This window comes from Salmo salar, chromosome ssa21 (assembly GCF_905237065.1).
Source record: "Salmo salar chromosome ssa21, Ssal_v3.1, whole genome shotgun sequence".
In the NCBI taxonomy this organism is placed as follows: domain Eukaryota; kingdom Metazoa; phylum Chordata; class Actinopteri; order Salmoniformes; family Salmonidae; genus Salmo; species Salmo salar.
The window spans coordinates 19,615,020-19,640,493 of record NC_059462.1 but is presented as its reverse complement, the minus strand read 5'-3'; the positions used below and the strand labels follow the sequence as shown (position 1 = coordinate 19,640,493).

General features: G+C 41.1%; 2 protein-coding genes and 1 long non-coding RNA gene across 8 annotated transcripts in view; 1 reads left to right on the top strand and 2 right to left on the bottom strand.

Moving 5' to 3' along the window:
- The window catches only part of LOC106581916 (FERM and PDZ domain-containing protein 4), a 52,127-nt gene extending 47,601 nt beyond the window's left edge, over positions 1-4,526 (bottom strand). For both annotated transcript variants that reach the window (XM_014164378.2, XM_045704628.1), the window contains exon 1: positions 4,263-4,526. In XM_014164378.2, coding sequence (XP_014019853.2) covers positions 4,263-4,318 — 56 coding nt within the window. In that variant the 5' untranslated portion in view covers positions 4,319-4,526. The remainder of the gene's footprint in view (positions 1-4,262) is intronic.
- A 4,263-nt stretch (positions 4,527-8,789) lies between these two features.
- Positions 8,790-14,271, bottom strand: LOC106581915 (uncharacterized). The gene is made up of 4 exons (XR_001323199.2): positions 13,524-14,271; positions 12,815-13,406; positions 12,021-12,083; positions 8,790-11,895 (listed from the first exon to the last, which is right to left on the bottom strand). It is a non-coding gene; the product is annotated as an uncharacterized lncRNA (long non-coding RNA).
- Positions 14,272-20,642: 6,371 nt separating this feature from the next.
- The window catches only part of LOC106581914 (rho GTPase-activating protein 6), a 70,392-nt gene continuing 65,560 nt past the window's right edge, over positions 20,643-25,474 (top strand). For all 5 annotated transcript variants that reach the window (XR_001323198.2, XR_001323197.2, XM_014164375.2 and 2 more), the window contains exon 1: positions 20,643-21,440. Coding sequence is in view for 3 of the 5 variants with exons in the window: in XM_014164375.2 (XP_014019850.2) it covers positions 21,015-21,440 (426 nt within the window). In the remaining 2 variants the exon portion in view is untranslated. The remainder of the gene's footprint in view (positions 21,441-25,474) is intronic.

Below are 25,474 nucleotides of genomic sequence, written 5' to 3'. Positions count from 1 at the left end.
GTTGTGGGTGAACAGGGAGTACTGGAGGGGACTAAGTACACACCCCTGAGGGGTACCCAGTGTTGTCAGATGTGTTGTTGCCTTCCCTCACCACCTGGAGGCGGCCCGTCAGGAAGTCCAGGATCCAGTTACAGAGGGAGGTGTTCAATCCCAGGGTCCTTAGCTTGGTGATGAGCTTAGAGGGCACTTTGGAGTTGAACGATGAGCTGTTGTCAATGAACAGCATTCACATTTAGGTGTTCCTTTTGTCCAGGTGGGAAAGGGCAGTGTGCAGTGCAATAGAGATTGTGTCACCTGTGGCTCTGTTTACAGCTAACTGTATATTATCCATGTCCTTGTTCAGCCATGACTCCAAGAAGCATAGTATATTACGGCTTTTCCCTCTTCCGAGTGTGAGGGAATAGAGCCTGGTCCGGAGTGAGCAATATGTCCTGCGTCGAAGACTCATTAAAGTAGAAGTCTTCATCTAAATTGAGGTTAGTGATTGCTGTTCTGATGTCCAGAAGCTCTTTGAAGTAATAAGAAACACTATGTACAATTGTTTTGTTTTTCTTTAAGATCAGATAAGATCGGGGATGGGAGGAGGGCTGAGGCACTCCTATGATTCATAGTCATTGAATTATTCAGAAGCATGTCAACTGCATTCTTCAAGCAAGGAAGCTGTTATTTCACATTTTGAGTTTGAATGTTTCCTATGTTTCATATTGCTAGACCGAAAGACATATTTTACATCGCGTAAAGGCATTGCTTTTCAAAGCCATTTTCAATATGGTCTGTGGAATCATTTTGATGGATGTGAGGATATTAGCAAAGGAAACATATAAAGGAATGTAGCCTATTTCATAACTAATGCCACCTGCAAACACACTCAAATTACCCCAGTGCCAGCCCACTCTACAGTCTCACATGCAAATGATAGATTAGCAAATGTCTATTATCCAATTGAGGAAGAATCGCCCCTCATTAATCAGAGTCTACAGACCAGGTCCCTCTGTCAAAAAGCACCAAGAGGCAATTTAGATCACTAAGGCGTCTGTGATATATGGGGTTTGATACTGACTCATCTTGTCTCCGACATCCTGATAAAATGGTCTTCTCTCCTCGGTAATACAGGCTATCTATTCAGACACTCTCTCTCTCCTGTGATCATCACACATACAATGCGTTTTACATTTCTTAGTATAATATTGGGATACTCAGGCTAAAGCATTAAAACAATCATTTGTAGCCATTTCCCTGCAGACACACAGCAACCATTCTATATTAAAATGCCACAGCTTGTTAGCGTCTAGAGAGTGACTTCGAGTGCCTTTGTTGGTGAGCCGTGCAATAAAGCAACTTGTCATTCCCACTCTATTCAGATTCATGATTTGGCTGCTCTCTTTAAGGCAGTGAGGCAGAAGCATGGTTGATCAGTCAGACTCAGACATCCCTGATGCCCCACTGACCATGTAGAGACCTTGAGCCTCAGGAATGCTGACGCTCTACAACTTTGTAACTTCATCAGTAACCAATAAGGAAATGGGGAAATATTGTCTCCTTCTGCATACGGTTGGTCAATAGAATTGAACAACCTGTAAAGTTCAGCATCACACACATAAGAGGCTCACAGGCACAACAGCCTGAAATATAGAGGTACAGTATAACCATCTTACAAAATATGGACATATATGGTGCAGATCATGTATAGTAATAATTGTATTATTATTTAATTAGGGTGTGCTTATATAGTCCTGCTTCACTGTATGTACAAGTGGGTAACCTGTACTAGTGGGTAACCTGTATCTCATTCCCCCTGAGACATCGTTGAGAATGGGGTCACAGCCAGGGGATTAGCCATTATTGACGGTGACCATGAAGCAATTAGGGTTAATTGCCTTGCTCAAGGGCAGAACGACAGATTTTACCTTGTCAGCTAGGGATTTCGATCCAGCAACCTTTCAGTTATTGGCCCAATGCTCCTAACTGCCAAACAGCCAAGGCATCTAGTACACCCAGATCAGATCAGTGAGTGGAAAATATCTGACAGTCTGCTTGTCCCATGGCTGTGGTGGAGAAAGAGAGACTCAGCGTATTCTGGGCTGTTTGTCCATTTGGGCCGCTGCCTTGCCTAGAGGCCAGCGGGAGTGGCAGAGGATATTAAGGTCAGACAGGAGGGACATCTAAGGAGACGGTGGCCTGGGCCTTGAACCAATCAAAACTCACCCTCTGATTCCTAACATAGCTGCCTCTATCCCCGAGCTCGTTTGAAAAAGAGCTGATTTCACCCATGGTTAGCTAAATTCTGCAAGTCCAGAGTTTAAAGGCCCAGTGCAGTCTAAAACGTGATTTCCCTGTGTTTTATATGTATCTCCACACTATGAGGTTGAAATAATGCTGTGAAATGTATGATAATGCCCTTTTAGTGTAAGAGCTGTTTGAAAAGACTGCCTGAAATTTCAGCCTGTTTTGGTGGGAGGGAGGTTTGGCATTCATGCGGTAAATTAGTTCATAGACCAATAAGAAAGAGAGTTCCAAACCTCTCTGCCAATAACAGCTAACTTTCAGTTTTCCCCTCCCAACTCAAACCACTCCCAGATAGTCCTAGCAAAATTCTTGCTTGAGGAATTGCTCTCTGCTAAGAAACTATTGTTGTTTATTTTGTAACATTTTAATTGAAAACAATCACAATAAAAGGTACTTAATTGTTACCCAGAAATGACTTGATATTGAGATAAAAACGGCTGTATTGTACCTTTAACTCAAGTTGCTCGCAAAGAAAGCTAAAAGACCTATAAGCAGAAGGCTATGGAGTAATCACTTTCGGGAGTTTAGTGTACGGAGTGATGATTTAAGGACAGCAGCACATACTCAGACTTATACCCTCCCATTCAAGATATCAAAATATACATTTCAGACCGACACATGCATCAGACTGTGAAGGAAAATATACAGTATAGGTTGTTTGTACATGGTGCATTTTCTCAGTGCTGTTGAGTATGTTAGTTTGTTGGAGCCCACAGCAGAGATACAGTACAAGGTTAATCTGTCAGTGGTGGTAGACTGCCCTCTCGCCCTCACCTGGCTCAGGTGGCCCCTGGCCCTCAACCAGATGTATGTGTCAGCAACCGTCACAGCAAGCTGCACTCTGACATGGACCACCAACACCACACTGCCCCCCAGTCCATCTTCCATCTCATTCTGCGTATGTGTGTGTGTGTGTGTGTGTGTGTGTGTGTGTGTGTGTGTGTGTGTGTGTGTGTGTGTGTGTGTGTGTGTGTGTGTGTGTGTGTGTGTGTGTGTGTGTGTGTGTGTGTGTGTGTGCGCACTTTCGTCTGCCTTCCTGGCTGGCTGTCTGTCTGTCTGCATGCATATATGTGTGCCACATCAGTGCTTTAACCTAGCCAATCTGTTTGTGTGTCTGTGATCTAGTTGTGTCATCCTCATTATCCCCATGCCACTGGTGATTTATTCACTGAATTAAACAGTGTAAACAGGAAGCTCAACATTTTAATGGCATGTTCCATGAATATTCACCAGTGTGACTAATTGGAATTAGAAGTGGAGTGAAACCTGGCTGAGATCACAGAATAAGTCAAAATTGATTTTGATTCAGTTGATCAGTTTTAGTAAAACTCCTTAAGAAGTTCAAAGCTCACATTAAAGAGGTTAACACCCTGCTAATCCAAGATAAGGTCACATAGTACAGTACGCATGGCAATAACATTATGTACAGTACAGTGGAATTATTCAAAGAGGGATAAATCTAAATTCCCAAAACACTTTGAGGCACCGACCAATATTATTCCATCCTATGCTGGGTAAAGCGTGTTTGGGTTTTGGAGGTTCCATCTGTCAATACAAGCTATTTACATAACATCAGTGGAAAGTACAATCATCACATGGCCAATTACTGTGTCATCGCCAACCAATACCCAGCATCCACATCCACACATAGTCCAATCTAATCACATGTATACAATATACATCTTATCCTCAGTTGTTATATTAAACGTTGGCATTTGTAGACTGAAAAGACAACTTTGATGTGACATGTGTTATGCAAATAACTTCAACCAGGAGTGGATTTATGGTTAATCCACAATCCTAAATCCACAATCCCCAATCCTGAAATGAATCCTATACAGCATTCATTGATTACTAACACTGATGTTTTAAAATTCCAAATTATAAAAATGTTATGTAATCAAACCAATATTCAGCTTGTTGATTACAAAATTACAATACAGAACTGCGTACTAGGACGTGAATTATCTACTCACTGAATGACGGTGAACACTCCAAGTTCATTGTCATCTGGGTCCATATTTGGGTCCATAGCTAATGACAGGCCTTGAGACAGCCCTCGTTTTCCTCTCCTCTCCTCCTCTCTCTCCGAACCGAGCCTTTCACCAGCTCTACTGGATGTTCACCCCTTCACCCCTTCACTCCTTCACTCCAGAGTCCAGAGTCTCTGTCTGTTCCACGCTCCAGCAGGAGTTACCATAGGCAACTGACTGAGTTAGCCTGCCTGAACCATTCAGCTGTAATCACGTACTGTGGTTCTGTCCAAGTCAGGGAGAGAGAGATACCCCCAGGGCTGGGACCCAGCTCGTCTCTTCTGCCTCAGTAATGAAACAACATCACATTCCGGGCCACTGCATCAGAAAGCAAAGAGGGATCAATCGTGAACAGCTAGGAACCGATAAGTGGCTGTGCTGGTGCACTACTGATGCTTCGCTAAGAAAATGGGCACAAAAAAATGGAAAACCTATTGGAAGTCAGCATCTCCCCTGTTCCTTCCCCTTCACCTAGCTGCACAATGGTAACAACGATGATGCAGGACATCAAAGCAATGAGCTGTTTGTGGAACACTACTGAACAACACATGTAACTTTCCCCAACCATTTGAGCAGCAGATGAGACAAAAATACATTTTCAGGCCTATAAATACTAGCACCAACTTTGAACGTCACACTATGAAATCAAATGGCCTACTAGCCATCACTCAAGCACCTGTCCAAAACAAGGCTTTGCCAATAATATGCATTAATCATGTACTGTAGCTTAGAGTAAATTCTAGCCCCAGGCTATTCAATTAATGAGTAATTTCTGTTGTATTATCTCGTGTTCTGATTAAGGGATTGTTAGGGCAGAATTCTCCCTTAAAGCTGCAGCATTACAGCATTATGATAGTTCATGCTGGATTACCCTGAGCAGATTCTCTCATGCGTGAATGGCATACGCAGTCTTCCATTAGTTATGAAGTGAAGCACATGTGTGTTGCCTTGCTGCAACTGAATTAAATTCAATTACATAACAGATATGCTGTCTTGTAGGTTTTGGACAGTGGTCCATGAGAGCTGAACTGTTACTGTATGAATGATTAAGTACAGGCTAGTAATCCCCAATACACGACAGATACACCTTGTATAGCACTTCTACACACACCCTCTCCGCTTTTCTCATTACCATAAAGTTGAGGATAACCATATGGACTAGGCCGAGGTCGAAAAAGTATTTCCCCGTGACATAAATACTTGACATGAACCAATCCAGTCATGTGGACTGCCACTGGCCCCTGGGCCACAGTGCAATGCATCAGTGGCCTGTTTTTCCATGACACACAAACCAGACCAGACCGCACCATTTAGCGCAAGGATGGGGGCCACTCCAAGTGAGGCAACGCTGCTGATCTTTTTTTGTTGTTGATCTAATTCATCACTCGACCTAAATGTTAAGATTGAGGTAAATATGCACAACGGTCATCACCACAGTAATGATGATGCATGTTTTAGGTTTGATAAAATGCCAGTGTGTGTGGAAAGTAGCCAAAATCATCTAATTCTAGATGTGAGCTCCTTACAAAATACTCTACCAACCGGCATGGTTGTCACACTAGGTTCTAAAATTCAGATGTACCAACCACACTCTTAGGCATATATAACATAAGAAAACAAATAACAAGGATGGTACACTAAGAGCCACAAAATAACCATACAATAGTCACCAACTACACTTAAATGACTACTCTGTACATGACGGACTTGAAAATGTTTACAAACCCTCAAATAAGTGATTCACTCGCAGTGAGTTTATCAAAATAGTTGTGAGTGTGACATATTAAGAGGGGGGGGGGAGTGTCTTTGTCCGAGTTTATGGAGCAGAACAAACAGTGGATGCAGTGATTTGCATAAAACGTTGACAGTAACACCATGCAAAACAGCAGAATTATTCATATAATAACTGCAGCTCCGGAAGACACCAAACACTGTACTAAAGGTGACTAATGTATTCACAAAACCTATGGACTCAATTTATTGGACCAATAGAGTGATTTGTTTCACAATTTGAAAAGTGAATGATTATATGTTGACCAATTAAAATTAAATCGTTATAAATTGGACATTATCCTCATGAATGATATTAGCTATACGGAAATACTATATTGCATGGAAGTCAGAGAAAGGATACATCATTATGAGTGTGTAAAATACTCCCTTTCGGTTCTGAATCTAAACTTAAACATTTTATGTAGCCCATTTTTTGGTATCTCATTTTCATGATACAGTAATCTCTTTCAAAACAAGGTTCATAATTAAATACAATTTAACTTCATAACAAACTCTATAATAACTACATCAACTCCACTCTATAGTGTGTATAACTGTTTCTCTACTCCTAGCAGAGAACGGAGTTTTTCCAGTGAAACCCAACAATCAATGAGATTAAGGTCTATCATCTTCCCAATATCAGATAGCAGCTCTCTACACACTACAGCACCTCCCTGTTACAGCTCTGGGAGGATAGGATTCACAGCACCCAGCAATTATCTGTAATGTGGGAGGAAAATCAATGTGGCCATGGAAAGCCAGTAAGGTCACAAAGCCCAGGGTGTCACTTAGAAATTAGCACGGACTGGCTGTTGGAACCTTTTTAAAGCATGACTGGCTCAATTGTCAAAGCTAGAAATCATATGGTTTTTGTGATTATTGTGTTTTTGCTATCCATTGTAAATAGCGTTTGTAGGCCTGCAGTATGTGGCCAAATTGTATCTACGATCATATGTAATCCATTCCTCTTTTTTATATGTTCTATTTATATCTGTAAATCGACCAATGAAATCAAGCCGCAGCCGGCCATGATTACAGACACCTGTGTGTCTCCTTTCAAACTATATAAACTAGTGACCCGCAGTTTGTCGTTATACCCTGATGAAGACAGCTTGGCTGTCGAAACGTTGGTTCTAAAATGATTGCATCTGAGCTCCGAGTGCGCGGCTCTCCTTTTCTTTTTTCAAATGTCCTTGTTTTGTCTACCTGACAAATATATTCTAAGGCAGACCTAAACAGTCATGTGCTCTTGGCTTACACAGAAATGTTTTGCATTATCCTACTTGACTATTGCTACAGCTGTGAAGACACAACTAAAATACATCCATCTGTTAACTGTGATAACTTAGCACATTACAAAGATTGTGAAAATACTAACACTAGAAATGTGCTTCAAACATTACCTGCAGACACAGAGCAATAACACAGTAATAACACATGCATATTTCATGTGTAGCACTACATACAAAGTATTGCAGTATCCAAATCATTGTACTCTACAGTATCATCAGTCAGATCAGCACGCTGGAGTAGATTAATATCAAATAAATAAAAAACTCACTTCTGTTGATCTAATTGGTGCTCGTCCATGGCAAAACTGGCATCACAGACTTGCTCTACTGCAGGTACACCACTGTGTTCTATCTCCATGTTCTCCCTCCAAGGTAGCCTCTAACTAATGGGACAAATAGAAAGAATACCTGCGATCTACCATATGCCCCCTCTATCCTGGAGAGGAGGGCTTCTCTTCCAGCCTTCTCTGACTGTCTTCCTTGACTGTCTTCTGGAGTAAATCCTATCAACAGCCGGATGATATTGAGAAGAACGTGGAAATCAATAGATGGGGGCCAGTTATGTTTCAATGTTCAGTCTAAGTGGAAATGTGAAACTGCATGGCTTTTGTAAGTGGTTTATCAAGAGCTTGTCTCACATCTAAATTGCATTTTTCTCTCACCATTACTTCCATTTCCCCCTTTCATTGTAGAGGAGATGGGCTATCAAGTGTGAAGACTGATAGTCAGCACTCAGACCTGATAGCTTCCTGACATTCACAGCCCTGTAAAGACATTCAAATGTCTCTCATAGGTTTAGCAAAGATCTCATACTTGAAAAACATGTAACAGATACTAAGCCTTTTGGCTACTATATAATTATAATTACAATAAAGGTGATAATGTTGATAGAAGTAACATGTTTTTCAGCAGTGAGTCGGGCACCTGGACACTGTGTACTCAAAAAGCTCCAGAGTAATCCAAAATAGTGTGCAGCATATTGATGTACTTTGGACGTTCTTATTATCTTATCCAATGATACTGTGGGTATTGATTTCCCATACACAATATGGCTGAAACCATCTGAATGACTGTAAAAATATACTATATTTCATGAGAGAATTATATTAAACTATTAAATTAATTGCAGGTCAAAAGTAAATATTAACCTATTAAAGTAATTGCAGGTCAGTGTTTCAAAGTGCTCTACTTAGAGAGATGATTCAGTACTACCATATAATTGGCTGATGACTCAGTTTAAGTACATGGGTGAAGTGGCATGAAAAATCCATCACTTCCTGTGGTGTCAAGCAGTGACACGTTTTGCATTTTGGCATCTGTAAATAAAACAATGGCCCACACCCAGGCAATGAAATCATTCATGAGGAGACAGGCACAAATGTTATCAAGAGACACAATGACACAATCAAATTCCAAAGCACTTCTTTATCATTGTGGTAAAATAGTCTCCCATGAGTACATTTGGAGCCTATGCCAGGACACAGATGACTGTGTATGGATGCAAGATGTTCAGAAGCAACAGACTACATAGAAAATGGAGTAATAACAGAGCTCTTCAACAAATTAAAGTAAACCAAAAAGCATATGTTCCGAGGAATCCAATTCACTCATCAGCTAAATGGGTAGGCATAAACTGAACTCATGTGGAAAATGGCCCTACTATCTTACACATGGATTAAGGCTAAATAGGGGAAGCATCTGAAACGCTCTTTTTGTCTGTCAAGGTAGGCTACGTTGTTTATTGTCCATTGAAAAACATAGGGCGACTATAAAAAAGTATCCTTACAGAATACAGGGAGTAATGTTACTATCATGCAAAATATTAAAGACTTTGACCCATGAGCAAAACATTTTCAATAAAATCTGACAATAAAACCTCTCACAAATCAACAGAAATGTGAGAACAAGTTGACTCTCAGACATTGTAAATGTTCTGATGGCATCCACTGCCCGTCTAGACCAAACAACAGCACAGACACGTGACCAATGAGGGAATTACACTTTGAAACCGACCAAGTAACACCGTCGGAATGTGTAATTTGTTTGCTACAGTCTAACAGCGTTATGGAAATACAAAAGGCAATCATTCGTTAAATGAATAACCTACACCTCAAAAAATAATGTAATGCTTTGATGTGTGTTTTAGGCTAGTGATGTGAATATGCATTTTTGCAAAGTGAGCGAGTCAGAACAGGAGTGTTGGGAAGATAAAGCTTAGGCCTCCTCTCATTTCTTCACTCTGCAGCCCACTTGAAGTCCCAGGGCAATGGTGTAGAGATAACCTAATAAATCATTGAAGGAAATAACTCCCACATTCAGCAGCCCCAGAAGCCTTGCAGGCGCGAAGCAGCGAGCTCCGGTGAGACAACAACAACTCAGGCTGCATTATGAACCCTCTGCCAGCCACAGACTACACGGTGTGCTCCAGTCCCAGCTCCCTGGCACTATGGGAGCCTCTGGTAAAAAAAAAATGTTTTCCTCTGGAGGAAAAACCTTAACAGCTGTGGGGATTTCAAATCAAACAACAAGCAACCAAGGTATATGAATGACTAGTTGTGGAGCTCATCGGAGGGTCATAGTCCTCAATGATAGTTCAACTTTCAGCCGGTCAAGTCAGCTTGGGAGAGTTCGCGCACCAGCGCCCTCTACTGAAGAACATTTGAATCACGTCTGATAAGGCCAATGAACACCGTGCCTCATTGCAAGCCCCACCTTCCACAGGTGATAAACCTGTCTGTGGAAATTAAAAAAGGCATGGAAAAATAATCAAATTCTCAGAGTCCACAAGGCGTCGTTGAACCCGTTTAGATGGCACTTTATGGGAGACTCGCTGTCTGTGTAGACCAATGGCTTGCATGCGCAGTGTTGCCCTGGATTATGCAAACAGTGACGTTGGGGTACAGGCTACAATTCATTGTGCATCCCCAAGGATTTAAAGGCATCATTATGTCAACTGTTCCTGAGGCCTCAGTGCCCATTTTGAGGGAGGAGATTTCTTCCCTTCTCCAGAAGCAGGCAAACCGAATGGTTCCTATGTCAGAGGCCCAGGACGGCTGGTATAGCCGGGTATTTCCTGGTTTGGACTTTGCATCCCTTTTTAAACCTGTGTGTCCTAAACAAGCACACCTGTGTCTACAAATTCAGAATGCTCACGAACAGCCTGTTGTTACAGTCAGTGCGCTGGGGCAATTGGTTCACCTCCATCGACCTGGAGGCGGCGTACTTTAGTGGCCATATATTACCCTCACAGAAAGTTCCCGAGTCTCCCTTTCGGGCTTTGCCTCAAGTTTGGCACCTATGCGGTGTCTGGGGCTCAGGATATTGGACTACCTGGACAATTGGCTGGTGGTAGCAGAGTCAAGGGAGCAGGGGGTGTTACACACATCCATGCTGGTTTCCCATGTTCAGTTTATGGGTTTCATAGTGAATCAATAGAAGAGATGTTTGAGTCTACAACGCATTCCGTTTCTGGGTCTTGAGTTAGACTCGGTTGAGAATTGTGCGTTCTTGTCCTTGCAGAGGGAGACCGGTTTCCGGCTTTGCTTGGCTCAATTTCGGCTGCCTCCGCATATTGGGGATGATGGCTTCTATGATAGCCATGGTTCCTTTCGGGCTGTTGCTGATGCAACCTTTTAAGGAAGTGGGGAATAGACATTCGCTTGGACACATCGTGCCACCTAAACCGGTCACTACGGGTGTCCCCGTCCTGTCTACGTGCTCTAGCACTGTGGATGGACTTGCGGCTGTTGTCACTGGGGACCCCCATGGGTCAAGTTATATCCCATAAGGTGGCATACATCAACAGACAGGGATGCTATGGTCTCGCCCCGTATTTTCCTTGGCTCGCTTTCTACTGCTGTGGAGCAGTGAGCACTTTCCCTCGCTCTGGGTAACGCATCTCCCCAGCAGTCTCAACACAGGTGCGGAGCCGCCTCAACACGGTGGAAAGTTTGAACTTGTTTTTATGGCACGGCATTGTCATGTAGCTTTCTATTTCTTTTGTTGTTGTCGTCTTTTGTTATTTTTACCCCATCATTTTTTGTATTTATTGATTACTAAAATGTTAGAACATTTCAAATTGTGTTTTCTAGAGCTTCAAAAGGGCATATCATACACTGTATTCAAACATTTTGCTGTAATTTTCACACCTGATCTACATTAATCCTTGGAGAACATACAGTATATTTAGAAAAGGAATACTTTCACCAAATTGCCTAAATGGATTCTCTAAACATTTCATCTCCTAGGCCTATATCATAAGATCTTTTGAGTAACTGTGGTTCAGGTCATGTTATGATATGACGAAAGGAATATAGCCTTTGAGCAGGACATGTAATGTCCATGGCCTTTTCATTGCAAACGTTCTGATCTTCTCAAAAATCTATGTTTGCCGGGTTGTGTCTCGCCCGGGGGATGCTTTTACATCTCTGGGAGGAAGGACTTCAACATTGTACAGCAGCTGATATCTGGTTCCATCTGAGTGAAAGCTCCTTGGCTACAACAACACCAGGCTGTAAAGGAGGAAAGCAGACAAAAAGTAGAAATAGACAAGACATTAAAACCCTGCATACCAGCCATACATTAACTGACACCCAAGTCCAAGCAATAAGCTCAAAGTACAAAGACAAAATACTACCTCAAGTGTTGCCTGTTCACCTTCGATCATCTCCTTGTACTGGTGGCGGAGAGCAGGTTTATGCTGAAAGATAAATTCCAGAAACATAAATTAAAACATGAATGAATTAATGTCCTACTGCTTATTTTTTGCCTGTTGACTGCTACAGCTGTACTGAAATGACCTATACACACTTAACCTGCTTCCAGACCAACAATGGCAATGCAGACACAATATAAAAAGCAAGATTTAGCAAACATTTAGCTTCATGGTTACCAGCTGGCTAAATGTAAATAGTATTTATCTAGCTAGCCAGCTAGTTGAACAAGCAACAAAACCGACCTAGAAATCTATAATCCAATAGCTAGCTAGTACTTAGATTTATTTTCATTGTGGCTAGCTAGCCAATTTAGCATGTGTCACTGTAACATAACATGGGGTTTGATTAGCTTGCTAATCGATTAGCATTCGCACCCTAGCGACTATCTTCGACAGCTAGCTAGTTAAATATGACAAACTGGAAAGCATGAAAAAGATGATCATCATGTCATGCATGCCTTAGCACATCATCAATCACATTAACAGCATAATGCAAATGGACAGCTCTGCTAGCCGTCTTAACATTACTTTGTCTCGCAACGAGTCATCTGTAAACAACGGCTCGTTGCAGGACAAAGCAAGCGGTAAAGGTACCTGTACGCAACTGTCTAGCTACCTACCTATATAGCTAACAACAGCTAACAATAACTTTTTGATTCAGTTAAGACAACGTATGTACATGTGGCTATCTTGGCATTTTAACTGTAGACTCTTACCGGTATATTATATGGATTATGATGATTCACAGCAGACTTTTCTGAAACGCTTTCAAACGAATCCGTCCAACTCGGCTTCAACCAGTCCAGACTGCTTTAGGCACAGAAGACAGAGCTGTGTCGATAGTAGCAGCGGTATCCAGGACAACACTGGTATTGAAAGCAGTAGCTACACTTTACATGTAGTCCACGATGAAAATATTAGTTAATCCAATGGATCCTTCAAATATTCGCGGTAGCAGAGAACAGTATTGTGCCATTTGACCGAGCAGGCTTAAGTGGCAGAATGTCCCAGCTCCCTCATTATCTCAACCAATCATGGTTTAACATCTTCGTGATTTCAAATTATATTTACAGATTACATATGAGTTTGTTATTAAGGCACATGAAAAAGTTCACATGTTCAAGAAGGCATTTCTGCAAAAAAAACGCATTTTGATGAAAATATGTTTGTTTTTTATGTTCAAATGCCTCTCCTGTGAGGTAGTGACATGCGACACAGGCCTGTTTCCTGTGAAAGAGGGATCCGCAGGCCAAACACGCCGGCTCAAAGTCAGTCTAGTTTTTCAGGTCAGGCAAGAGCGTATGTTCCCTAAAAAAATTTAATATATAATGTTAAACTGCATGTTTAGGCCTACATTTTGTCGTTCTTTGTTGTTGTTGTGAACACTTCAATAAAGCAACGTTAATAGTAATTGTTGATACATACCTATCTTATTGGGCAGCAACATAAACACTGTTGGAGCTATGTTCCCCTACTACAACCCATGAATGGTGTACACCTGGCTGAATAGACAAGGGTTTGTCTTGAATGGTCCATCTGCAAACCAGTCCTTTAAGTCACACAGGTATTCCAAGTTGCTTGTGGTTGTGAAGATCAGAATTCTTTCTGGCCTGGGTCCACTATCATGCTAGAGGAACAGCTCTCAGGAATGACGAGTTCGGAGAGGGATGTAGGTACAGGGGGTGCCGTGTTGTTCTTCTGTCCGTGCCTCCTCACCAACTTCTTCATGTTCTTCAGAGAGGGAATTTCTCCCCAAATACATGCAGGCAAACAATGTGTACCACGGTCCACAACTTGGTCGGTTTCTTCCTGGGTCTTCAGGCTTCTCCCCTTCAGGCCATTCATCATCTTTCGAATCCGGGATATGGTTGTATTCTCTAAATAACTTGGAGATAACCCCATCAGTGAGGATTATGCAACCTCGGCATTCGAAAACGACATATTCAGTGAACTTCCAGAAGGACTTATTTGAGGTTTGTCGTTATTTACGGCAGGATATTTTTTTCCGCAATCTAAAAGTCGTATTCCTATGAACTTCTAGTTTAGCGAGAGCCACTTTATCAGAGTGCTACGTCATACCGGATGGATTTCTGTCTGCTTGAATGCTAACTCGGATACATGTGAAAACATGAAATGACCCAGAGAATCGACAGAACATCACTCAGAGATGCACAAAAACAATATAACATTGAAATGGGTGAACCTTTCCTTTAATGGAAACCTAGCTAGTGTAAAGCCACAAGGTGGCTCTGTTCTGTAGAGAATGAATGACATTAATGAACACTAACGTCATACCAAAGGGAATGAATAACCAGTTCCAAAATTCCAGCAAGATGAGTGTAATGTCAAATCACCCCAACATTAAGACTAAATAAACACAGTGTCCCAACCCTGAAGCAAAAAATTGGGGAAACAAGGTTTTGCTTGTGTTAAAGAGATAGGGATAGAAACACTACAAGACCAAAAGTATGTGGACACCTGCCCATGGAACATCTCATTCCAAAATGATGGGCATTAATATGGAGTTGGTCCCCTTCTTTGCTGCTATAACAGCCTCCAATATTCTGGGAAGGTTTTCCACTACATTTTGGAACATTGCTACGGGGACGTGCTTCCATTCAGCCACAAGAGCATTAGTGAGGTCTATGTTGGGCGATGAGGCCTGGCTCGCAGTCGGAGTTCCAATTCCTCCCAAAGGTGTTCGATGGGGTTGAGGTCAGGGCTCTGCAGGCCAGTCAAGTTCGTCCACACCGATCTCAACAAACCATGTCTGTATGGACTTTGTGCATAGGGGCATTGTCATGCTGAAACAGGAAAGGGCCTTCCCCAAACTGTTGCAACAAAGTAGGAAGCACAGAATCGTCTAGAATGTCATTGTATGCTGTAGCGTTAAGATTTCCCTTTACTGGAACTAAGGGGCCAGTAAAGGGAACCATGAAAAACAGCCCCAGACCATTATTCCTCCTCCACCAAACTTTACAGTTAGCACTATGCATTGGGGCAGGTAGTGTTCCCCTTGGCATCCGCCAAACCCAGATTTGTCCGTCGGATGCTAGATGGTGAAGCGTGATTCATCACTCCAGAGAATGCATTTCCATTGCTCCAGAGTTCAATGGCAGCGAGCTTTACACCACTCTAGCTGATGCTTTGCATTGCACATGATGATCTTAGGCTTGTGTGCGCTGCGTGGCCATGGAAACCCATTTCATGAAGCTCTCGAATGAACTGTTTTTGTCCTGATGTTGCTTACAGAGGCAGTTTGGAACTCCGTAGTGAGGGTTGCAACCGAGGACAGGCAATTTTTACGCGCTACGGTCCCATTTTAGCACTCGGCGGTCCCATTCTGTGAGCTTGTGTGACCTACGACTTTGCGGCTGAGCTGTTGTTGCTCCTAGACATTTCTACTTCACAATAACAGCTCTTACAGTTGACCGGGGCAGCTCTAGCAAGGCAGACATTTCACGAACTGACTTGTTGGAAAGGTGGCATCCTATGACGGTGCCACGTTGAAAGTCACTGAGCTCTTCAGTAAGGCCATTCTACTGCCAATGTTTGTCTATGGAGATTGCATGGCTGTGTGCTCGATTTTATACATCTGCCAGCAACGGATATGGCTGAAGTAGCCAAATCCACTAATTTGATGGGGTGTCCACATACTTTTGTATATATTGTGTACTGTATGTCCGTATTTCCCGTAGTTTTCCCATTCATAATGGACTGTTATTGTTGGATGTTTATGTTTAACCTGTGGATCCTAAACGGCTTCATATGTACAGCAAATATATGTACATTTTACATTTAAAACTTGTACAGGGAAGTGCATGGTGCCATAGAGTACACAGAGTTCACATTTGTCCCATACAGTGTCCAACTCTACCCATAGCCTATAGGTCAGTAGGTGAAGGTCAATGGATGTAAGCTCCTCAAAACGTAGTTATCCTGTACCAGGGGTGGGCAACTCCAGTCCTCGAGGGCCTGCTTTTTCTCCATCCCTAGCAAATACAGCTGATTAATCAAATTGCATTAAAAACTGAAGATCATGATTAGGTGATTATTGGAGTCAGGTGTGTTATCTGCGGCTGTGGTAAAACTGTGACTCCAATCAGGCCCTTGGGGATTGGAATTGTCCACCCCTGCTAGAGGGAATGACATAATGGGAAGTCTGATTGGAACATTCAGGGGTCTTACTCTAAACCTTGTGAGCAAATAAGTGGATCAAACGAGAAGCAACTCTTATAATCTCTTCTGATATCTGTTAGTGGTTTCCAGTATCTGATTAATTTTAATCAGAGCTATACAGTCCTGGTTCACAAGCTATGTTATCAGATGTGTCCTTTCCCTAGGGTTTCCACAGGAAGAGACTGTTCCCATATTTGCCAAATGTCTCAGCAGCAGCAGAAGCAGCTTTACTCCAAGGGAAAAAGGCTGGTGAGCTAAGTGGCGAGTTTGAATCGAGACAGAGCCAAATGATAACATATTAAAGGAATTATTGTGTTTCCTTTGGAAATGGCTATATCAACAGACTTAACTTTAAGGAACCTTGTCCAGTGTTCTTTTTTTGATTATTGAATGGAAATATTAAGATGACTGAAATTGTGAAGTACACTTACAATCTTAAAAATAAAGGTGCAAGTTGGAACCAAATAATGTTCTTGAGAGCAATGCCATAGGGGAACCATTTTAGGGTCTCTGAAGAACCATTAATGGGATGGTTCTTTGAAGACACATACAAAACCAGAAATGTTTCGGCCCTCCAGGACCGGAATTGAATAGCCCTTGTGTTGGGTTTTAAGCCTTATTTGCATTTTTACCAGGGTGCCTTCCGAGTGAATTTTTACCAGTTCCACCCATGACTGTGTTTGCTAGTGACAGAGAGATGGTTGTTGCATTCATTCATTTAAATTTTTTAAAGATATATTTCATAAGGCCTTCTTTTGAGGGCCTTGTTTTACCATAATACAGTGACCAGAAACTCATAGTTTACAGGCTACATCAGGCCTGCAAGTCACATTATGCTGGCTTGCAAAGTGATGTGTAATTCCTATTGGAGTACCAGAGTGGGGATATCCAACTTTTTTTTTCTTCGCTACCTGCATTCAGAATGACTGTCAGGGTTGGGAAGACTAAGATATGAGATTAATTTTAACATCTAAACTGGAACAACTATTTCAGTAACAGGTGCAATAAGTCCAATTAAAAGATTGGAATAGTTTAGAAAAATGTATGTTATTTATATTTTAGTAGCATAAGATCAATTAATCAATCGACCTGCAATAGATCACACTGGGAAATATGATAATGATGGGCTTGGTTTTGGTTCAACTGGTTATTAGCACCAGTGGTGTAAAGTACTTAAGTAAAAAAACTTTCAAGTATTACTTAAGTAGTTTTTTGGGGTTATCTGTAATTTACTTTACTATTTATATTTTTGACAACTTTTACTTTTACTTCACTACATTCCTAAAGAAAAGTATGTACTTTGTACTCCATACATTTTCCCTTACACTCAAAAGTACTCGTTACATTTTGAATGCTTAGCAGGACAGTAAAATGGTCTAATTCACACACTTATCAAGAGAACATCCCTGGTCATCCCTACTTCATCTGATATGGCGGACTCACTAAACACATGCTTCATTTGTAAATGATGTCTGAGTGTTGGAGTGTGCCCCTGTAAATAAAAATAACTAGAATATGTGGCCATCTGCTTTGCTTAATATAAGGAATTTGAAAGGATTCATACTTGTACTTTTACTTTTGATAGTTAAGTATATCTTCATTTGTACATTTACATTTGTATGTATTATGGATCCCCCCTAAGGCAGCAGCTACTCTTCCTGGGGTCCAGCAAAATTAAGGCAGTTATACAATTTTAAAAGCCTTACAATACATTCATAACCGATTTCACATCACACTAAGTGTGTGCCCTCAGGCCCTTACTCCACTACCACATATCTACAGCACAAAATCTATGTGTATGTGTGTGTATGGTGCGTATGTTATGTGTGTGTATGCATGTGTCTGTGCCTATGTTTGTGTTGCTTCACAGTCCCTGTTGTTCCATAAGGTGTATTTTGATCAGTTTAAAAAAAAATCTGATTATACTGCTTCCATCAGTTACCTGATGTGGAGTAGTGTTCCATGTAGTCATGGCTCTATGTAGCACTGTGCGCCTCCCATAGTCTGCTTTGGACTTGGGGACTGTGAAGAGACCTCTGGTGGCATGTCTTGTGGGGTATGCATGGGTGTCCGAGCTGTGTGCTGGTCTTTTGATACTTAAGTATATTTAAAACCATATACATTTAGATCTTTACTCAAGTAGTATTTTACTGGGTGACTTTCACTTTTATTTGAGTCAATTAAGGTATCTTTACTTTTACTCAAGTATTACGATTGGGAACTTTTTCTTCCATTGATTAACGCCAACACTACACTGTAAAGTTTACAGTAATGTAGTCTTAATGTAACTCTTGAATCAACACTGGAAATGTTACACTGAAAAATCTAAACTAGTTAAAGCTGGTATATGTAACTTTTTGTGTGACTGAACAAATTCACATAGAAAGGTGAGTTATAGATCTGTCATTCTCATTGAAAGCAAGTCTAAGAAGCAGTATATCTATTCTATGTGTGCTATTTCTATGCTTCCTGTTGTTAAGTTACAATTTTGTGTCTTTTACTTGTGGTTTTATACACCAGCATCAAACAGCTGAAAATGCAATAGTTTTGGTTATGGAAAATATATTTCACAGCTTCCTTGTTTAAACTAAAACTTGGTGAATTATTTGAATTTTAGCCACCATGAAATGGTGGAGAGATTTCTGCATACTGTATCTTTAAAGGCCCAGTGCAGACCAATCTCAATTTCAAATAATTTCTGGGTAACAATATTAAGTACCTTACTGTGACCATTTACATAAAAAATTGTTAAAAAGAAACAAAAATACACTATAAAAATGCAAGTATATGGATGCCCCTTCAAATTCACCCTTTGCTGACAGCTGTATGAAATCGAGCACACAGCCATGCAATTATCATGGATAAACATTGGCAGTAGAATGGCCTATACTGAATAGCTCAGTGACTTTCAACATGGCACTGTCATAGGATGCCACCTTTCCAGCAAGTCAGTTTGTCAAATTTCTGCCTTGCTAAATTTTCCCCAGTAAGTGCAGTTACTGTGAAGTGGAAATATCTAAGAGCAACAACAGCTCAGCTGTGAAGTGGTAGGCCACACAAACTCACAGAACGGGACTGCCGAGTGCTGAAGTGCGTCTTTCCTCGGTTGCAACACTCACTACCAAGTTACAACCTGCCTCTGGAAGCAACATCAGCAAAATAACTGTTTGTCAGGAGCCGCACACAAGCCTAAGATCACCATGCGCAATGCCAAGTATCGGCTGGAGTGGTGTAAAGCTCGCAGCCATTGGACTCTGGAGCAGTGGAAACGTGTTCACCATCTGGCAGTCCGACGGACGAATCTGGGTTTGGCGGATGCCAGGAAAACGCTACCTGCCCGAATGCATAGTTCTAACTGTAAAGTTTGGTGCCAGAGGAATAATGGTCTGGGGCTGTTTTTCATTGTTTGAGCTAGGCCCCTTCGCTCCAGTGAAGGGAAATCTTAACGCTACAGCATACAATGACATTCTAGACAATTCTGTGCTTCCAACTTTGTTGCAACAGTTTGGGGAAGGTCCTTTCCTTACAGAAATGGTTTGTCAAGATCAATGTGGAAGTACTTGACTGGCCTGCACAGAGCCCTGACCTCAACCCCATTGAACACCTTTGGGATGAATTGGAACGCCGACTGCGAGCCAGGCCTAATCACCCAACATCAGTGTCCGACCTTACTAATGCTCTTGTGGCTGAATGGAAGCAAGTCCCCTCAGCAATGTTCCAACATCTTGTGGAAAGCCTTCCAGAAGATTGGAGGCTGTTATAGCAGCAAAGGGGGACCAACTCCATATTAATGCCCATGATTTTGGAATGATATGTTCGACGAGCAGGTGTCCGCATACTTTTGGTCATGTAGTGTTGCTTCTTAGCGAAGAGCAATTTCTCAAGCAATAATTTTACTAGGACTGTCTGGGAGTAGTCTGAGTGGGGAGGGGAAAACTGAAAACTAGCTGTTATTGGCAGAGGTTTGGAACTATATTATTTGTCATTCAACTAATTTACTGGTGATGTCACCAGGCAGGCCAAAACTCAATCCCACTAAAATAGGCTGAAATTTCAGGCAGTCTTTTCAAACAGCTGTTACACTTAAAGGGCATTATCATCATTTTTACAATTCCACAGTATTATTCCAACAGTGTCTATATAAAACAATATATATTCAACAACAAAAAATCACGTTTTGAATGCACTGGTCCTTTAATTAACACTGGTCAATTTGCTGTATGCTATTAAATAGTTATCCACGAAACCTTACGAACTGAGGAAGAACCTACATTTTTTCTTCAGTGTAACCCACAAAACCACATCTTATTCTGTTATTTTCGAATATATTTTATGGATGTGAAATCACATTTAATTATGACGGTGGCGGGAATGGGAGTAGAGCGGTTCTCATGCGATGAGTCAGATACATGCATCGATTTCTTATTACTCAGAAGGGCGAAGCTTGGTGACGCACAAGAGTCCACGGTTGTGAAACTGTTCTACCATCCCTGTTCATGTAAATTATGAAAAGGAAGAACTAACAAAGAAGAACTATAGCTGAGCGAATTACTTTTGTTTGTGGGTTTTCTTGGTTGAATATCAGGGTCGTATGGGGTGCAACAGGTAGCCAGCCTTACCACTGAGAACGGAAGGCATGTGATTATGTTTATTCAAGGTAACCATATAATCTCTGATCGCTTTAATGAACTCGATATAGTAGCCTAGGTTACGTTGTGAAACGTTAAGAATACTGATATGTCCGCGCAAGGGTTGCTGAGCAGCGTTTTCTTATGCTCCTCGCCAACATCCAAAACAAGGTCCAAACGGAGACTGAGAAAGACTATAAGTTTGGACCCAGCTTTGATAAAACGCTATGGGACTGAACCGGATGGGACATCTGGTCAAGCAGATGATCAAAAGTCGCTCCGAGCCTCAAACGAAAGCCTCTCCAAACTAGATGCGCGCCTTACAGCCGGAGTTAAACACTGTCATTCTGCATCCTCAAGCCTGTCAATATATTTGGATACTTCTGGCCATTTCGACAATGATTCAAAAGCCACCAAAAGAAGCCCCTATACTCCAACCGGAAGCTCAAGTACTTTATTTTCACCTAGAAAGTGGCTTCAAAAGAAGCCATCTCCACCATCCATCCCTCATTCAAATGCTGCATGGAAATCTGAAGTAAGCAAGTCTTAAAATTACAGTTTTATTGATGTTGTTGTTGTTGATCAAACTGTCCATGATGTAGACAACAGGTTGTATTACACAGCGATAAGCACACGAATGAAGCTTAATATAGTTATTTAGTAGAGCTGATGGTGGTGGTGATGATGATGTTGATTATGATTGAAGGTCGAGGTGGAAGTAGTAGCATTTGTAGTGGTATGGTGACATGACCACCTAGTTTTACAGTGTAACAGTCAATTACAAGGTTCAAAAACATGTATAGAGTCATCAGTAATGTTTACACCTGTTTTCCTGGGAAATTTCCATTCTAACTTTCAATTGTATATCTGTTAGTGACATGTCTGAAACACTCACAATTGAGCAATAGGATGTCAATTAGACAGTATGATGTCACCACAAAACTGCTGTCTGACAAAGGTGGATGTGCCATATCAAAAACCTGTAGCCTATAGAAACTGTAGTTATAGCCTATAGTCCCTTAACATTTACCAAATGTTGTTACATTACAGGCTTATTCTAAAATGTATTAAATTGCTTTTTCCCTCACCAATTTACACACAACTCCCATAATGACAAAGCAAAAACAGGTTTTTAGACATTTTTGCAAATTTATAACAAATAAAACACTGAAATATCACATTTACTTAAGTATTCAGACCCTTTACTCGGTGCTTTGTTGAAGCACCTTTGGCAGTGATTACAGTCTCGAGTCTTCTTGGGTATGATGCTACAAGCTTGGCACACCTGTATTTGGGAAGTTTCTCCCATTCATCTCTGCAGATCCTCTCAAGCTCTGTCAGGTTGGATGGGGAGAGTCGCTGCACAGCTATTTTCTGGATGGCAGGTAGCCTGGCGGGTAGGAGTGTTGGGCCATGAACCGAAAGGTTGCTGGATCGAATCTCCGAGCTGACAAGGTAAAAAATCTGTTGTTCTGCCCCTGAGCAAGGTAGTTAACCCACTGTTCCCTGGGTGCTGATGAAGTGGATGTCCCCCACACCAGAAGGGTTGCGTTAAATGCGGATGACACATTTTAGTTGTACAACTGACTAGGTATCCCCCTTTCCCTCTCCAGAGATGTTTGATCAGGTTCAAGTCCAGGCTTTGCCTGGGCCACTCAAGGACATTCAGAGACTTGTCTCGAAGCCACTCCGGTGTTGTCTTGGCTGGGTTGTTGTCCTGTTGGAGGGTGAACCTTCGCCCCAGTCTGAGGTCCTGTGTGCTTTGGAGCAGGTTTTCATCAAGGATCTTTTTGTATTTTGCTCCGTTCATCTTCCCCTCGATCCTGACTAGTCTCCCAGTGGGTGGGGAAATATATTAATGAGCTCGCCTTGACTGACAGCTCTTTGAAATGCCTATGTCAAGCAATGTGGATGCAGTGAGCAGATTGCCGTAAAAATAATCTCAAGCTAATTTGGTGATACACAAAGCAACTCAACCAACATTGAATTTCCATCAAGTGTATATATATATATATATATATATAAATATATATATATATAGTATATATTTTTTTTTTATACATCTCCCGTTTGGCATGTCACTTGTCATGCGGTTCACAGTAACTAACTAAGACCAGACACAGAGGAAAGGGCAAAAATACAAGTATCTTTGTCATAGATCAATAGGGTCAATTTATTATATTTGCTGACACAATACAGTCAAATTTTGGCACCAGTAGCTATGTAAACCATGCCCATCTACAAACACGCCTTCTCAGATGTTGGTTACAAAGCGGTACTTATTTAAATTCTGTAAGAGAATATCGTGGTACCATTGGTGTATTAAAATGAGAGTTAAGGTGACGTCACCTTGCCCCCTTAATAATGAATCCAAGTGTTTGACATGGACCAGTAACTTTATAATCAAACTTTATCAATGTAGTAGTAACAGTCATTTTTCATATTTTGGTCATCATACTTTCATCTGGTTTCCTTCAAATATCATCCAATTTGATGAAAACATGATTTTGACTGTTCATGACCTTTGTAACGGCTGTCTGTGGAAGTAGACCAAGGTGCAGCGGAGTTAGTGTTCATCTTTGAATTTTAATAAACGTAAGAACACTATACACACAAAACAAGAAAACCGACAGCCAAACAGTCCTGTCAGGTGCAAAACACTAAACAGAAACAATCCCCCACAAAACCCAAAGAAAAAACAGGCTCCTTATGTGTGACTCCCAATCAGCAACAACGAACTACAGCTGTGCCTGATTGGGAGCCACAAACACACACACACACACACACGGCCCAAAACAAAGAAATACAAAAACATAGAAAAATGAACATAGAACGCCCACCCAATGTAACACCCTGGCCTAACCAAAACAAAGAACAAAAACCCCTCTCTATGGCCAGGGCGTTACAACCTTTAATTGTTAAGTTCTTAAAAAAGATTGCACAACTGACAATGTCAAAAGAAGTGCTCAACCTTCATCTTCTTCTTCTTTTTATTATTCTTCTTCACGTGGCTTTCCGGCAGACTAGAAGGTATGTTGCGTATTGCTGCCTTTCACAAGCTAGGTTTCCATGCAATTTGCGGCAAATTTTCAATTTGAATATTTTAAAGTCTGCATAAAACAATATGCACATTTTCCCACCGGAGATGGGTTTCCATCCAACTGACTTTTTTTCACCACCGTGTGAAATTCATCATCATTTCTTTAATCTGTAGCCAAATAAACTGCATGCTTTCCTGAGCCGTAGTGGGAGGACCACACAACATATGACATCACAAAAAGATCCCACCATGTCGAACGAACAAATTGTCTTTCGACATTTATAAAATTGTACTGGCATATGATGTTTCCATCAGCCCGGTCGTGACCTTTTTCATGCATCAGGTAATTCATCTGTATGAAATGGTTGGATGGAAACATGGCTACTCTTTGGAAAGTGTATAGCACATTTGTTCACAAAAAAGGGGAAATGGGAAAAGGGGAAAAAGGGAAATTGCACCGTCATCTAACCCTATTACGTGCCCTCCATAATTATTGGGACAATGACACATTTTTTGTTCTTTAGGCTCTGTACTCCAGCATTTTAGATTTGAAATGATACAATGACTATGAGGATAAAGTACAGATTGTCAGCCTTTATTTGAGGTTATTTTCATCCGTATCAGGGTGAAATGTTTAGAAATTACACCACTTTTTGTACATAGTCCCCCCATTTTAGGGGACCAAAAGTATTGGGACAAATTCACTTATGTGTATTAAAGTAGTTAAAAAATTTTAGTATTTGGTCCCATATTCCTAGCACTCAATGCTTATGTCAAGCTTGTGACTCTACAAGCTAAGAGGTTGTGAGTTCAAATCCTAGGTGTGGTTGAGTCCCAAGTGTGCTAAGCAATGTTGAGGTCAATGAACATTTTTAATGTTATATTGTTTTTGTTTATCTCTGAGCTACAGTACCAGTCAAAAGTTTGGACACACCTACTCATTCCAGGGTTTTTCTTTATTTTTACTATTTTTTACATTGTAGAAAAATAGTGAATACATCAAAACTATTAAATAACACATATGGAATCATGTAGTAACCAGAAACGTGTTAAACAAATCAAAATATATTTTATATTTGAAATTCTTCAAAGTAGCCACCCTTTGCCTTGATGAGAGCTTTGCACACTCTTGGCATTCTCTCAACCAGCTTCATGAGGTAGTCACCTGGAATGCATTTCAATTAACAGGTGTGCCCTGTTAAAAGTTAATTTGTGGAATTTCTTTCCTTCTTAATGCTTTTGAACCAATCAGTTGTATTGTGAAAAGGTAGGGGTGGTATACAGAATATAGCCCTATTTGGTAAAAGACCAAGTCCATATTATGGCAAGAACAGCTCAAATAAGCAAAGAATAACGACAATCCCTCATTACTTTAAGACATGAAGGTCTGTCAATCCGGAAAATGTGAAGAACTTTGAAAGTTTCTTCAAGTGTAGTCGCAAAAACCATCAAGCACTATGATGGAACTGGCTCTCACGAGGACCGCCACAGGAAAAGAAGACCCGGAGTTACATCTGCTGCAGAGGATA